Source organism: Rhagoletis pomonella, unplaced genomic scaffold (assembly GCF_013731165.1).
Source record: "Rhagoletis pomonella isolate Grant_MI unplaced genomic scaffold, Rhpom_1.0 Rhpom_scaffold_00005, whole genome shotgun sequence".
Lineage (NCBI taxonomy): Eukaryota > Metazoa > Arthropoda > Insecta > Diptera > Tephritidae > Rhagoletis > Rhagoletis pomonella.
In genome coordinates, this window is record NW_023458559.1 from 66390113 (window position 1) to 66404902 (window position 14790).

At 35.2% G+C, this 14790-nt stretch overlaps 1 protein-coding gene across 1 annotated transcript; it reads right to left on the minus strand.

Annotated features, from left to right (window-relative positions):
- Positions 1 to 11775: 11775 nt before the first annotated feature.
- Positions 11776 to 12898, minus strand: LOC118739948 (dynein assembly factor 6, axonemal-like). The gene is made up of 3 exons (XM_036471447.1): positions 12604 to 12898; positions 12309 to 12517; positions 11776 to 12118 (listed from the first exon to the last, which is right to left on the minus strand). The coding sequence occupies exons 1-3, from the start codon at positions 12725 to 12727 to the stop codon at positions 11855 to 11857; spliced, it is 597 nt and encodes a 198-aa protein (XP_036327340.1). The 5' UTR covers positions 12728 to 12898; the 3' UTR covers positions 11776 to 11854.
- Between the last annotated feature and the right edge of the window lie 1892 nt (positions 12899 to 14790).

The window sequence follows — 14790 nt, forward strand, 5'->3', positions numbered from 1 at the left end:
AATAGGCAAGAGACATTTTAGCATTCTTTGGCTATTTCCCTTTAGATTATTGTTTATTATTTTTTTTTATGAAAGTTTAGCTGAAACTTGTTTTATTTGATATTTATATATGGGAAAATCTTTTGAGACGGGGACTTTTCAATTAAAAAAAAATAAAAAAAATTAACATAGTAGCACAATTTGTTTTTCTTAAATGATCACTTGTCAAGCCAATTGAAGTACATTATAAACCGCGTAACTAATATTTTTTAATTGCTACTCTATTTAAACCATACTTATTTTCAAATTTGTATTTTCTATTAGCTCGGTCAAGTTAGATTTTCAAGGTTGCAGTAACTCGCATAAAGCTGAAAATTGGTACGAATGTTACGAACGTCATTATAAATGAAATTTGAAAAGTCCTTATCGATCCCAGATCTGTAAAAAAATTATTCAGGGTCAAAGGTCACATAAATTGATTTTTACTATTTTTCAGCTAAACGGCAAGGTTTATCATCAAAATAGGTTAGACAAAAGTATAGATCATGCAATTATCTCTAAAACACTTATGACACTTTTTTCCTAAGAGTCACCATTTCTGGGTTATAACGACTCGATCGACATCCATTTTGTAATAATTCATTTAAGTTATAAAATAATTTCAATTCAAGTTAATTTTTTAACAGATGGTAGTATGAAAAATTCAGTCCATATCTCAGGTGCCACGGGCCCTTTTCTAAGAACGCATATTTTTTCCTTGAGTATAGTGTTGATTTCATATATGTACCTCCATACCAAGTTCCAGTACTCTACCACGAATACTTCCTGAGGTATGCAGTATCAAAAATTCCGTTTGTATGGGAGGTGCCACGCCCATTTTTCTAATCGGGATAAAAGCTACCCTATATTTTAAGTTGGGCTAGATGAAACTAGTGTGCGAAATTTCATTAAGATCGGTTGAGTAGTTAAAGCGTGAAAGCCTAACAAACAAACCTTTCGCATTTATATCAGTAAGGATTATCCAGTACTGACCATTAAAGTAATTTTTAGAGGTGAGCATTATTTACACAGACCCAAATACACAAACACAAAATATTACACCAGGGCTTATGAATTTTCTTGCCCTTGATTGGTTGTGCTCAACGAAAAACCAATATTAAGTAAAAAATTACGCACTGATCACGCGTTTGCTCAAGAAGATTTTTCAGCAATGATAAGTAACGCATTGTCCTTTAACCTAGGATTCTCCTTCTGAAGAATTGAAGAAGCATGTTTAATACCCACAAATGTAAAATAAGTACCGCTCAACGACAACCACAGGAAAATTCATTTTTTTATTAAATACGCGAAATTGAGTTACTGTTGTTAGCGGCCTTTTATCTCGCATTTGGTAACTGGCACATTTGTTTAATACCTGTCATTTTATTCCTCAGAACCTACAAATAAATGTCTGAAAACCCCGAGCTTTTGGTCTCACCGCTCAAGTTATACCTTAATAAAAATAAGATTTTGTGCGAGTTGCACTAGAAATTTCCAGATTTTCTCGATTTTTAGCAAGTAAACTGGTCACTTAAACCGTTAGTTTTGTTTTTAATAACTATTAATTGATATTTACACATATAAGTATTATTAACGAAGGTATAGAAACCGCACTTGGCAGTGCAGCTGCTTTGTAGCGGAAACAATATGCCAGTACGCAAAATGTCTCCGTCTCAAAAGATTTCTCCATATACATATATCCCTTATATCACTTTTCAGGATCTTGGTACTTCAAGGTTTCTCTCAATTCCAACTTTAAGACAATAAAAAAATCACCACCACACACTACCAGAAATTAATTACTACACACTGCGAAGAAACGTACTAAATACATAGGGTTGAAATGAAAAATGGCTTTACAGCTAACCAGTGTCTAAGGGCCGCATACTTATGATGAATAAATCGCGATGTTGAAAAGCGGAAGCGTAAAGCTCAAATCAGCATAAATTTTTGGTAACTAAAGCCGCAAATTTCACACTTTTCACTTGCAGAGCAAAAAACTAAGAAACGAATGGTGGAAAGTGTAAAAAAGTCATAGAAATTACATAGATAAAACAACGAAGACGTTGAAAGTGGCCGAAAAGTTGAAAAAGTGCATGAGCAGGCATTACAATAAGTGCTCGCAGCGTAGCGAAGAGCCGCCGAAGTAGCGTGTGGCAAAGTAGTAAAAGGCGTAGAAAATTGCTGAGAGATAAAAGCGTTGCAATCAAGGCGCGTAAATCGTGGCAAAAGCAGCAGTTAAGACCACGGCGACGACGATAACGACAACACCTTTAAGCCAACTAAATACTATATATGTATGTACATAAGTAATGTAGCTGAGGCGACAGTAAATGAGAAGAGATGGCGCCGAGTGTACAAATCTACAACTGTAGACGAAATGGCAGATCTACATAACTGCCTGTTCGACTAACTGTTTATTTGTGCGTTTGATGGTTTGTCGGTTTGTCGGTTTGTTTGCTGCTGCGGCGATATTTGTGTTTGTGCCTTGGCGGTTATTTGTATTTGTGTTTGGCAAGCAAACACAATTGCACTCACACACATACCCAGGCACAGGCACACATAAAGCATATTTGTATACGTTTACTTGCGCAAGTGCAGTTATAGGCGAGTTTGTGTGTATTATTGCGCATTTGTGTGCGTTTATGCCTTACTAAGGCAAACTTGTAATATATTTTTTGGCTTTTTGCCCACACAAAATCATTTCAATTCATTTTGTTGCAGCTGCAACTGCCTCCACTCACTACTACAAGCGTAATTATATAACTGCCGCTTCGACTTCACATTTATTTGCTGCTTTTGCTGCCTTGAGACTCAGTTTCATTTTCGTTTGCGACGTTCGTTGCGGTTTGTTAGCTATCTGCATGGCAGCGAGCGGGGGGTACGCTATGGAGATTAAATTTTTACGCTTTTTATTGCTGCATTTTACATGGATATTTTTGCGGCTTTTTTACGCGCATAATTTTAATTTTATTGTGCTTTTCCATAGAGGTTTCCGCACACAAATCGCAGAAACGCATTAGGCGCTTAGGTTTTATGTGTTTTTTTTTTAATGTTTTCTACTTTGTCAGCAACGCGACGAAATTTAACAGATGAAAAAATGTGTAAGCGATTTTGCATTATCTATAATTTTTGCTTGCTAGTAAAATTCTTGGGCAGAAAATGGTAGGCGGAGTGGCGCAAATATGGGTGAGAGCATTTGGAAATAAATTTTAATATATTTGGTAATTGGATTAAATTTTCAAAGGATTTGAGTTTTCTTTAATTTAATTTAAATGTGAAGCAAAAATTAGATATAGGAAAAAAGTTTAAAATACTGACAGTGGAATGAGACGTAGGAAGAAAAACAAAAGGAGAAATTCAATAAAAGTTTATTAGAAGAAATTAAAAAGAATAAAGTGGAATTAAGCTAAGGATATAAAATAATAAAAAAGTTTATAGGCAAGTGTATTATATCTATTATTCCGTTTCTACCAATATTCGTTATTTTATTATTATCGGAAATGTTATCGACAAAGTTTTCGATATTTTCAACGATATGGAAATATCGATACGGGTTTTGATAGATTTATTTAAAGCTTTCTCGATAATTTCTTTTTTTATTTATTAATATCTTCCACTAATATTTTATCGAAAATTTTGTTACGATAGTATTATCGATAAGTTTGACGCTGAAACTATCAAACTATCTAAGAATGAGAATTATTATCGAGGTATTAATAGCTAACGATATCTCTACAACTATAATAATCGATATCAAAAGCAGTTTCGTTCTAAATCGATATATCTTTCTTGATATAGACTTTGACTTATTTAGCGGTATCTTTAACAAACATGTTATCGATATTTTAGGCGATAGTGTTATCGATAAATATACGTCATAATTATCGATAAATGTAAAGATATATGTATTTACCGATACCTGTATTAATACCATTACATTAATTGTTAATGACATATCTACAACTACAATACACTTAGGTCTTTTTTATACGGTAAATGCGTTCCTCAGAAACCGCATAAAAAAAATTCGCATAAAAAAGTTCTTTACTTTCATACAAAAACAGGGGATGCGTTCCAGCATTTTCAAAAACCGCATAAATTCAGATACTCCATCTAAGAAATTTAAAAAAAAAAACGCATAAAAAAATCCAGTGAGGCAATATTAAGCACAAAAACAACAATTTATTTCTTCACTTCAACACTTGTAAAACTGAAAATGAAATAAAAAAATGTATCTATGTATATTTTAACGAAAAAAATACCACAATAAATACAGGTATTATGTAAGAATCATGCATGGTTTCTTACAACTGAAAAAAGTAATAAAATCTCTAAAAAAAGCAAAATCGCTACCCATAAAAAGAGACCTAAGTGTAATCGATATCAACTTCAATGTCATTCGAAGTTGCTAATTTTTTTATATAGCTATCGATATTTTTTCAATGTTAATTTGAATTCAATAATGGCTATCTTTCATAAAAGTTTGATATTTTTGAAGAAAGTGAAGATCGACATTTTAATTAATATAATAATTAGAGTCCGACCAATTCCAATTGTTTTTCAGGTACCGATGCCGATGCCGATTAATCGGCTTATGGGGAAAGAATCGGCCGCTGCCGATTCCATAAAAAATTACAAATAAATGTATAAATTTATAAAATCAGTTAATTTAATGGAGTTAACAAAACAAAATCAAAACAATAATTGAATTATTTGGTTTGTTATGCAACTTTACATACACATGTATGTATGTACATACATATCGTCGTTTAAAGTACAAAACCGCGTATCAACAAAATGCAAAACCGCTTGTGTATGGATATTAAGGTCCCTTCTGTGTTTTTTTTTTTTTGCTTAAAAGAAAGGCGCTTTCAACGATTTATTAATTTTTTTAATATAAATATAAAGCTGTCATCGAATTTTCTTCGCTTTGACTGGAGTTTTCAGCTAGTAGTTGTCTTCTGTTCAGATCGGCTGAAGAAAATCATTCAGTGGAGTAAAGAGATATGTTGGGTGCCTCAACGCTTGAGAAGTTTAAGCATATTTGCGGCTTACAACCACCACCAGCATGAAAAATTCTCTCTGTGTGCGGAAAATATATGAAAGATGCCTACACTAGCAGAGGTTACCGTGCTAAACACAGCGCTAGGAAATACATTCCTGTTTCCAACAAAAAAAAAAGAACCGCATCTCATTTTCCCCATTTATACTTGCCACAACTCAACTGATTTTGGCTCTAATTCAGCTAGTGTTTGCTTCTTATTGCTTTCATATTTTCTTAGCCAGTTTTGCGACAACTGCAATCATTCGTTGTGTCATACAGTTGGCAGCAATGGCGGCAGCGGCAGGCATTCACTGAAAGAGTGAAAGTCTAACAATGAAAGTTTATGGTTGCCTTATAATTGTGGTTGCAATTTGGGTGTGCGCGCGCTTATGTGTGTGTGTGTGTATGCCATAATGCGCTTGTTAAACAAGCAAAAAAATGATTGCAAACGACGAAAGTTTGTTTAGTTGTAATGCTTTGGTGCTTATTTGCTACGTTCCAATTATTTTTTGGTTGTATAATTTTAATAGGTCAAACCGAAATATTGCCAGCTCTAGTTGGCAATATTTGAACCAGGCAATCACATGGTGAATAAATGCGGGTATAAATGCATATAAGTAGGTAAGTATGTATGTAGATTAGTAAGTTCGTATGAATGCTGTATATAAGTATGTACAGTGACTCAAAAAAGTGTTCACGTGTTAATTTTTTAAAATACACACAACTTTTTTCGAGTTAATTTTTTTTGTTATTTTTCTAGAAAAATATTGTAAAAAATCACAAAAGCAGTCACTAAAAAAATTTGCAAAAATCAACGGGATTTTTTAGCCGGTTGAAGCTAAAATATTATGGGCTACAAAACTGCATACCCAAAAATGTTGTAAAGATGAAAAGGTGACTGACAAGTCCATTTTTTCGGAATTTAGTTTTTGATGCAGAATGGCAGGTAATACGAAACTACATCGATATTTCATCTCTCCTAAACAATTAAAAAAAATGGACTCGGCACCTTTTCACCTTAAGCCGACGATAGTAAAATGCCGGAAATTTGGATACAAATTTGTTGAATTTTCCTAAATTTTTTATAAAGATTGAAATTTTGTTTTATATGGTTTTTGGCGAAATCTTGGACAATATTTTTATATAAAATTTAACTTGAAAATTATTGTGAATATTGAACAAAAAATTCAAAACGTGAACACTTGCTCGAGTCACTGTATGCATGTTGGTATGATTGCTGGGAAAATTATTTTTCGTAAAATGCAAAACTCTCAGCCTGCAGCTTTCATTTCTCCTGCTTCGTCTGCCTTAAACTTTCTCACACATTTCATTGGTTTTGTGGTTTTCCTGGCGTTACGCTGCCTGACTGTCTACTGCTTTGTTTATCTCTCTACCACATTCATATATCTGTATTTTTATCACTTACTTGATCTCGATATCTTGCTGCTTTCTTGCCGTACGTCTGTCTACACCCATTTTGGCCTGAAATTCAGCAAACATTGCAGTTCATTTGCGAAATGTGAATCAATTTCATTTTTTGCTTTTTGCTTTTGTTTTAGAAGCTGCAGTGCTATTTGCACTACGCACATGCGTTTGTATGCCGGCATATGTGCGTACAATTAAATACACATTTGCGTTGTTGCATTTGAATCTACAAATATTCGCCGATTTATGCATCCAAATTGTTAGAAAATGTGGAAGACGGAAATTGCAATGCATGCAAATTTTCGAATTCAAGCAATTGTAGCTGAGTAAGCATAAATGTATATGCAACAAAAGTACAGTATGTATAATCAGACGATTGATTATGCAGCTTTGGCATTTGTGTGTGTGTGTGTGTGGCTGTATGTATATTTAAGATACATTTCTACTTGCATGTTGCTGCTATTGTTAAAGTAAACTCATTATTCACGCTCCTGTGGTGCCTACCAACTGCAATTTGCAATTTCTGCTCCACATCTGCATATGCATGCAACCAACCACCACATTTATTATTATCTTCCTTAGAGGAAGTCATGCGTTTGATGCTGGTTAGATGCAAGGAGGATGTGGTGATAATATTGCAGTAAGATAGCTGTTATGGTGAAAATCTCAAGGACGTTGAAGGGTATTCAATTTATTACTATTTTGTTAACATAACATAACGTGGCATAAGATAACATAGCATAACATAACATAAAAACATAGACAGACAGCAGCGTTGATCTGGATCAACTCGATAATTCGGAATTAGCTCTGGAATTAACTGTAGTTGCTTCGAATTAAGTCCTAGAGTTAATTCTTAAATTCCGATCAGAGGCCTTTTTTTGACGACAACACTGATCAAAACGGCCAACTGTTGTCTATTGTGAATGAAGAAGAAACGAAGCAAAACAAAGCAATTGACTTTGGCATACACGGTAGCTGCATACTGCAATTCCTTAAGGCCCATATTCGACCCCGTTCGGGCCAAATCCCGTAACTAAATTAAATTTATTAATTTTAATTTTTTTTTTCAACAATATATTTTTATACACAAATTCATAAAAAATAGAAGACTTTGACTGCTTTATAAATCAAACATTTTTATTAAAATGCCACTTTAAGAAGAGCTTTAAACCAGGGGCCGATAACGCGTTCCAGTTTTGGTTTACTTCTGCCCGAGAACAAAATGTAGTATCAAGAACATTTCCACATAAGATCCAAACTGGATCAAACGTATTGAGAACAGTTTGAACGGGAACAGAATAAAAAAAAAGGTTTGGGAATGTTTCCGTAAAGAACAAAATACGAACAAAACTCACGGGAACGTTCTCAAGAAGAACAGTATAAACACAAAACTTTTGGAAACGTTTCCAATGAGAACCAAACAAGAACAAAAGTATCGAGAACGTTTTCAAGGAGGAGGAGTTTGCGGAACGTTCGGCTAGAGAACAAAACGAGAACAAACGTTTTGAGAACTTAACGTTAAGAATGAGAGGGGTGTCTGAGTGTTGAGATCAAACATAATTTCAGTGAGAACCACGATGGTTAATTCTAAGCCAGAGGAAAGCTGGATCATTTCAACTTCCAGATCGTTTATCATTATTTATGGAACAATTTTTCATTTTCTGTGCAAGTAAACTTCGCGTTTTAAGACTTTCGTTGAGTTCAGTTCTTTTTTGATTAATTTTAATATTCAAACTAATGGAACGCTGTGACAAAAATTTTGTTCTCGCTTCAATTCCTCGCGAATAGTTCAGAGGAGATTTGTTCTCGTTTCGTTCTCTGTCAGAAAGTTTTTGATAAATAATAAATAAATAAATAAATTTTTCTTCGAGAGAAAGTTTCTTAGACTTTTGTTCCCGTTTTGTTCTATGCTAAAACGTTCCGGAAACTTTTGTACCCATTTTGTTCTCTTAAAAAAGTCCCCGAAAGTATTGTTCGCATTTCGTTCTCTTTGAGAACGTTCTACAGGATTTGGTTCTTGTATAATTCCCACTGAGAATGTTCTCGAGAGTTTTGTTTCCTTTCGGTTTCGGTTGTGAAGACTTTTTGATAACATTTAGTTTCGATCATACCCACATTAACTGACAAAATTCTTCGTAAATAACTGACACATACTGACAGACATAATCCTGCCTATCGATTTAATATTAAAAGAGCACAAATTACCTCCCAATACTGTTTAAAATTAACAACTTGCTAACGAATTGTAACTGTCATTATGTTCCACTTTTAAATTACCTCAGAGCAGTGCAGTCAACCTAAGTATGCACATTAGGGTGGCCCAAATTAGGTAAAGGCGGTGTTTTAATGCCCACACCCCTTAGGATTGTTCTATACCGAAAAAATATACCCCTATTTTTTATTTTGAAGTCGCTCAAAGCGCTCCAAGTTTTCCAGGTATTTCATATGGGGGAAAAAACACTATTCGTAGAAATGGTATAGAATTATAGAAAATCATTATTTTTTGATCGGAAAACTCTGGTTCTCTTCAGGAGAATACCCAATAATAATACCCAATTGTTTATTGAACAATTTTTAATACTAACGATTTTTTATTGGTGCCCCATTGCATTTTTGGTGTACTTATAAATTCTAGTTACTATGAAAAAATGGTTAAATAAATAATTGGGTATTCTTATTGGGAATCTGCTGTAGAGAAGCAGAGCGTTCCGATCGAAAAATATTGGTGTTTAAGAACACTATACCATTTCTACGAAAAGTTAATTTTTCAAATACATATAAAATACATGGAGAACTTCGAGCGCTTTGAATGTTTTTTATTTCAAAATAAAAAAATTGGGGCATATTTATTTCGACGTAGAACAATCCTAGGGGATGAGAGCTTAAAAATTCCAGCTTTTTTGAACCACCCTAATGTACATACATACTTGCATGCCAGTAGGCCAGCCACAAATTAGTAAGTACTACTTTGCTTTACTTACTTAACTAGTTTGTGCTGTTTTTTTTTGTTAGTTTATGTTGTGTATGTTTGTGTAACACTGTCCCATGCACCACTCAGTCTGCCATGTACTTATTATAGGACAGGACATTTCGATTGTTGACATTTTAATAAAGTCCATACAAAAAAAGTTTTTTTTTCCACAGTAAAAAGTGGGTCGGCATGGCGGTGTGTCGGTCGATTTTGAGGTGAAATAGCGGACAATAAAGCTTGCAAGTTGGAGAAGATGCGAATGTAGTCAAAACTTATTATTTTACTCGTAAGGTAAAGTTAAGAAGGGTAAACTTTTTAATAACTAACCACAAACACCTTTTCTGGTGGTTGTGTTATATACATTACTTCGTAGGTTTTTTTTTACTACTTTCAAAACTAAATTAATCGAAGTTGTTAAAAATTGTAAGATGAAGAACTCAGAGAGATTTATGAATCTCATGTCATGAGCTAGACAAAGCAGAGCCTTACAACAGCAGAAATTGTAAAAATAAAAGGATCAGGAATCAGTCGAGCACTGCTTTAGTGAGGAGCAGGAGCATAGCTTTAACAGAGTTTGAGTACATTCCTTTGTAGGCCAGGTCCAAAGGTAGATTTAGAAAAATTGAATTTTTTTGATTTTGTAGGTAAAGTCACCTCTAGAGTTCTATGATGGCAAAATAGCGCTTAATTGCTATTTGGACGTTGAGTTCTACGCCACAGTCAAAGCCTAAACTCAATTACTGTAGACACATGAGGTTGGAGGTTAACTTTCTTATTAAAATTTCCAAAAAAAAAACCCTTTTGATGTATGTAAGCATATTGTCTAACCATAGCTTACAAAGCCATTTACAACGACAATTTTGCCGATATTTTTCAGCCGATTAAAGGCGCATTTAAAGCAAAATTACGCTGATGCCACTTACGCCCATACGACACCGCAGATTAACTGACTTAAAATAAAACATATTTAGCGTTGCTTTAATATTATTTTGTATACATTTTACTGTTTCGCAATACGCTAACAGCCACGCTATACTGGCCCGGTTTAATTTTAGCTAAGCTGCTGAAATTTCATCCTCGCAGCAAATATTTATGCAGTCACGGGTAATAAGCGCAGTTTTTACGACCATGGTGGATGGTAATAATTCTTGTAGTCGACATTTGTTTCTATATTTAAATACAGTATGTGCGCGAAGCTTAATTTTAGTGAAGTCAAAGCTCACACATATGCGCGAGTATTATGAAGGGAAATGTGAATACACGCGCTAGCTCGTAAAATGTCAGTTACCGCGCCTAAATGTATGCTTCATATGTATGTAAATTACATTTTATGTTAAGGAGTATGACAAGGGTTGTGGCACAACTCTACTTTAGGAGCAATTTTGGTGTTTTATTTTTTGTATTTAGTTGTTAAAGGAGTGTTTTTACACATACATACATACATGCATGCATACTTATATAGAGATATTTATACATGGGCTCTGTGTATAAAATTGCAATTTTTAGCTGGAAAGCTGTTAAATGTTTTTGAAGCGACTGAGTTTGACAAAGAAAGATATTTATTTGTAGAAATGTGCGCGGAAAAAAACGATAATACTGAAGTTAACAACTAAGATTTTTTTCTAAGCAAGCAACAAATATCCTTCCGCCGTCTATCTCCCTCAGCTCCTTCACAGCATCACAGATTTGAAATCCTCATTAAAAATTAGACTAGGATTATTTAACATAACCTAATAATCAGAAATGCTGTCTAAACAGTCTACTGGAAAACAATTACGTTTAGCGTATCGGACCTCTGTAGTATAAAAAGGCGCAAACACTACAATGATTCCAATTGAACGCTTGAAATCTTGACTTTTTCCGCTAACAGAATACTTTATTATAAATTGAAGCTAACAGCTGCACGAAATCCTTCGAACGAACAACTTAGCACCCAAATTACTCTTTCCTTATTCCCACAATTATTTACACTTCGCATGCCATTTGTTTTTGCGCCAAAACCAGTTGTCTATTTCACCGCATTGCGAGCAAGGTCGCTTTGAATTCGTAGTGGCTCAACCGCAGCTGCACAGCACCAAAGAAATACCCAACCAACTTTAGCCTAAATCACATTTGCATCAAATAAGCTTCCAAAAGTGCTACCTTCACCCAGTAAGCCGCTGCAAAACCCACACAGGTAGTGCAACCAACTTACACACATACATACGAACACATGCACACATTTATTAGCTCCTCAATAATATTTATTGCATACAAAATAAAACGAAAAACAAATCCACTGCAATGCATACAACATTTTTTTTTTGCTGGCGCAGCTGCTCGTAGACGCAGTAGATATGAAGTTGGTTGAAGCAACTTGCGGGCACAGCAGCTTAGCTTTGGCGTCGCTTCTAAAAGTTCACATAATCGAATTCACGTTGCAGTCGCAATGTCAGGCAGAGTTTGCGCAGCTCAGCAACATACTTGGCCCTGCAACGATCCACGTTCACCTTGTGCGGCAGTGGCAATTTGAGGCGATAAATTGGCGTCGCCAAATCCACTTCATCTTCGGTAATTGACAAATCCATTTTATCCGCCGGTGTTGTCTCGTCGGGCAGCAGTATATCCAGCAGCAAATCCTCACAACTGGCCGTGGCATTAGTGCGATTGCCCATCTGTGACCAGCAAACAAAGCGGGTGAAAAAAACGGATGAGCAGAAGAAGCAGAAAAAACGAATTATTAGATACATCGAAAGAGACACAAGAATGTGGTGGCAAAAAATAGTAGTGGCAGCTAGAACCCAAAAAATAAAAACAAACACCGCAAACAGTTCATATGAGCAACACACTAGATACTGGCTGTACCTGCAGGTAAAGGTCCTCGGTGCCCACCGCTTGCCGATAGGTCATGCTGTACTCCGGTCGCTTGCGTGTCTCCAAAATCTCAGCATCCTGCCGCTCCTGCTGCTCTTGCCACTCCTCGATGCTGGTTGGCACTGGTTGCTCCAGTGCTTCCGTTCGCACTTGTTTTTGTTTGTCTTCTCCACTGCATTTGCTGCCAATATTTGCGGGCGCTACAGAAATTGCCATGTCATTTACAAAATTTTATGGATTTTACGGTTATTTTTCGAGCAGGTTTTCCAGCCTTTCGTACACTTACTGAAATTGTTGCGTCTGGCGATTGGCTCGTCATCGTTGTCGGTGTCAGAATTGTCTCGCTCCTCGGGGGGTGTGAGTAAATCGCGCAACATGCGTATGCTATCAGGATTTTCGAAAAGCGACATTTTTGTGGATTTTTTGCGTAACTGTTTTTTATGATTTTTTCTCTTAAGAAAATTGAACTTTTTCGTATGCTTTTTGCTTCTTTCCAGACATTTCAAATCAAGTCAATAAATTCTTGTTTACTTTCTTTGTTCTGTTTGCACTCTGTAGTTCAACTACAGGCAGGTGGAAGTTGCCGAACTTATTGATCAAGGCGAATTCATATAAGGTGGTAGTGGTAGTACAAAAACAAAAACTAACATGTATTTTGTTTTCGCTTTCAGTACACAAATGTCAAAGTATTTGTAAATGTAAATGTCAGGTATTCTTTCGCTCAAGGAGGAAGAGGGAAAGAAACTGTCAACACTCTTACCTTCCTACTCATTCATATGTAGTTTTGACATATGTATGCCGAGGCGAATTAAAGCAGCTGTTCTAGCAACACCACCTTATATGAACTCGCCTTGTTATTGATCAAGCAATTGGTTGCTTGGTTGTTATGGTGATATCGCTATTACAACGCTGGGGTGGTTATGAGTGAAAGGATTATTTAGAAGAGTTACCATGACGTAGTAAAAGAGCAGGTTTTAGTGGATGACTCCGTATAAGAGTTTCAAGTCAGCCATATTACCCCAGCATTGATTAGTCATGAGCCCATAGCAAACCTAAAGGGTGTTTACCTACAAGTTTCTATTCGTGTAGGAAGATCCACAAGATAGGTAAAGACAGCAGTCTGATAAGGCTTAGGACGGATAAATGGATTTGAGTAGACTAAGAAGTTATAAATTAAAAGTCCAGGCACTAAGTTATAAATGATTCTTATACCAGCTTCCCAAGGTGGCGGAAAGTATGCATGAGGTAGGGGGAAAGAGAGGAATACTACAACTAAATTAAGCTAAGAAAACTGTTGAGTGAAAGATAACATAGGAAATCTATTCTCAATGCGTCTGATCCAATAATGCCGAAAAAAAAATAAAGAAAGTGATCTGGATGGTCATCCTTCTTAAACCAGATGGTCCATATCTTTTATGGAAGCAATATGTTGGCCCTATGGATTGTAAACCGTAATCAAACTAACCAGCGATCGTGTTTCCTTTCTCATTAGCACTGGAAGGATTTGAGATACCGAACGGGTCTGCTGGTAAATATAAGAAGAACTTTGCTATTTTTCAGGTAGCAGTCGCCATGTATTTCGCATACCGATCATAAAACCAACTTACGGTCTAGAACGGTTATTACTCCGTTCCCATTTTATGAGCCGTAAATCCATATTTTGAAGTGCCTACAGTGCCATCCTGCCGTCGACGCAATGCGTCTCGAGGTGCGTAAGCGAAATAAGAAAACATTAGACCTCAAAACCGGCGTGGGCCAAAATTCGTTTTCCGTACTTACAAAAGTAATTGTTTGTCCTTGGCATTTGATAAACAAAACTTCAATCCAAACAACGGTGTCTTCTGTTTTTGTAAAAAACGAACGACAACTTCTTAGCAGGTGGTCAAAGTCGTACCTGTGAGTGAAATATTGGAATCAATTTTGTGTTCTGTTTTTTTTTAGCAATTTTCGAACAACCATATTTAAGTTAATAATTATCTAAAAAAATACCAAAAATATGGGGAATAAAAAGAAAAGTAAGTACTTTAAAAATCTACAACTATTTTCTTTTAGGGAATTTTTTTTGTAGAGAAAAATACATACTTCTGATATATCATTTAGTTAATTTTATTTTTCTCAAAAATAATATATTTGAATATGCTTTTAAAATGTTGGCCGTATCTGGCCGTGTTAAAACTATCAAAAATGTGTAAAATGAAGAGTTTTGAGTTCAATCTGTCAATTTCATGTTGCGATTTTTTGCGTTTTCTGGGAAAATTACTCATTATGTTGGTATTCTTTATACTGTCAGTAGAGAACTATTTGGACGGGAGAACTCATTAATGAAACAAAATGTCGTTTACAAGTTTGTTGCTGCAAAGGCTACGCTTTTTAACTTTTCAGCAGAAAAATTAGGATATTCAGAGCATTCAGGTTTGTAATTGAAATCATATATATAAATAGGCAATCATGTTTCCTTTACACCCCTTTTACG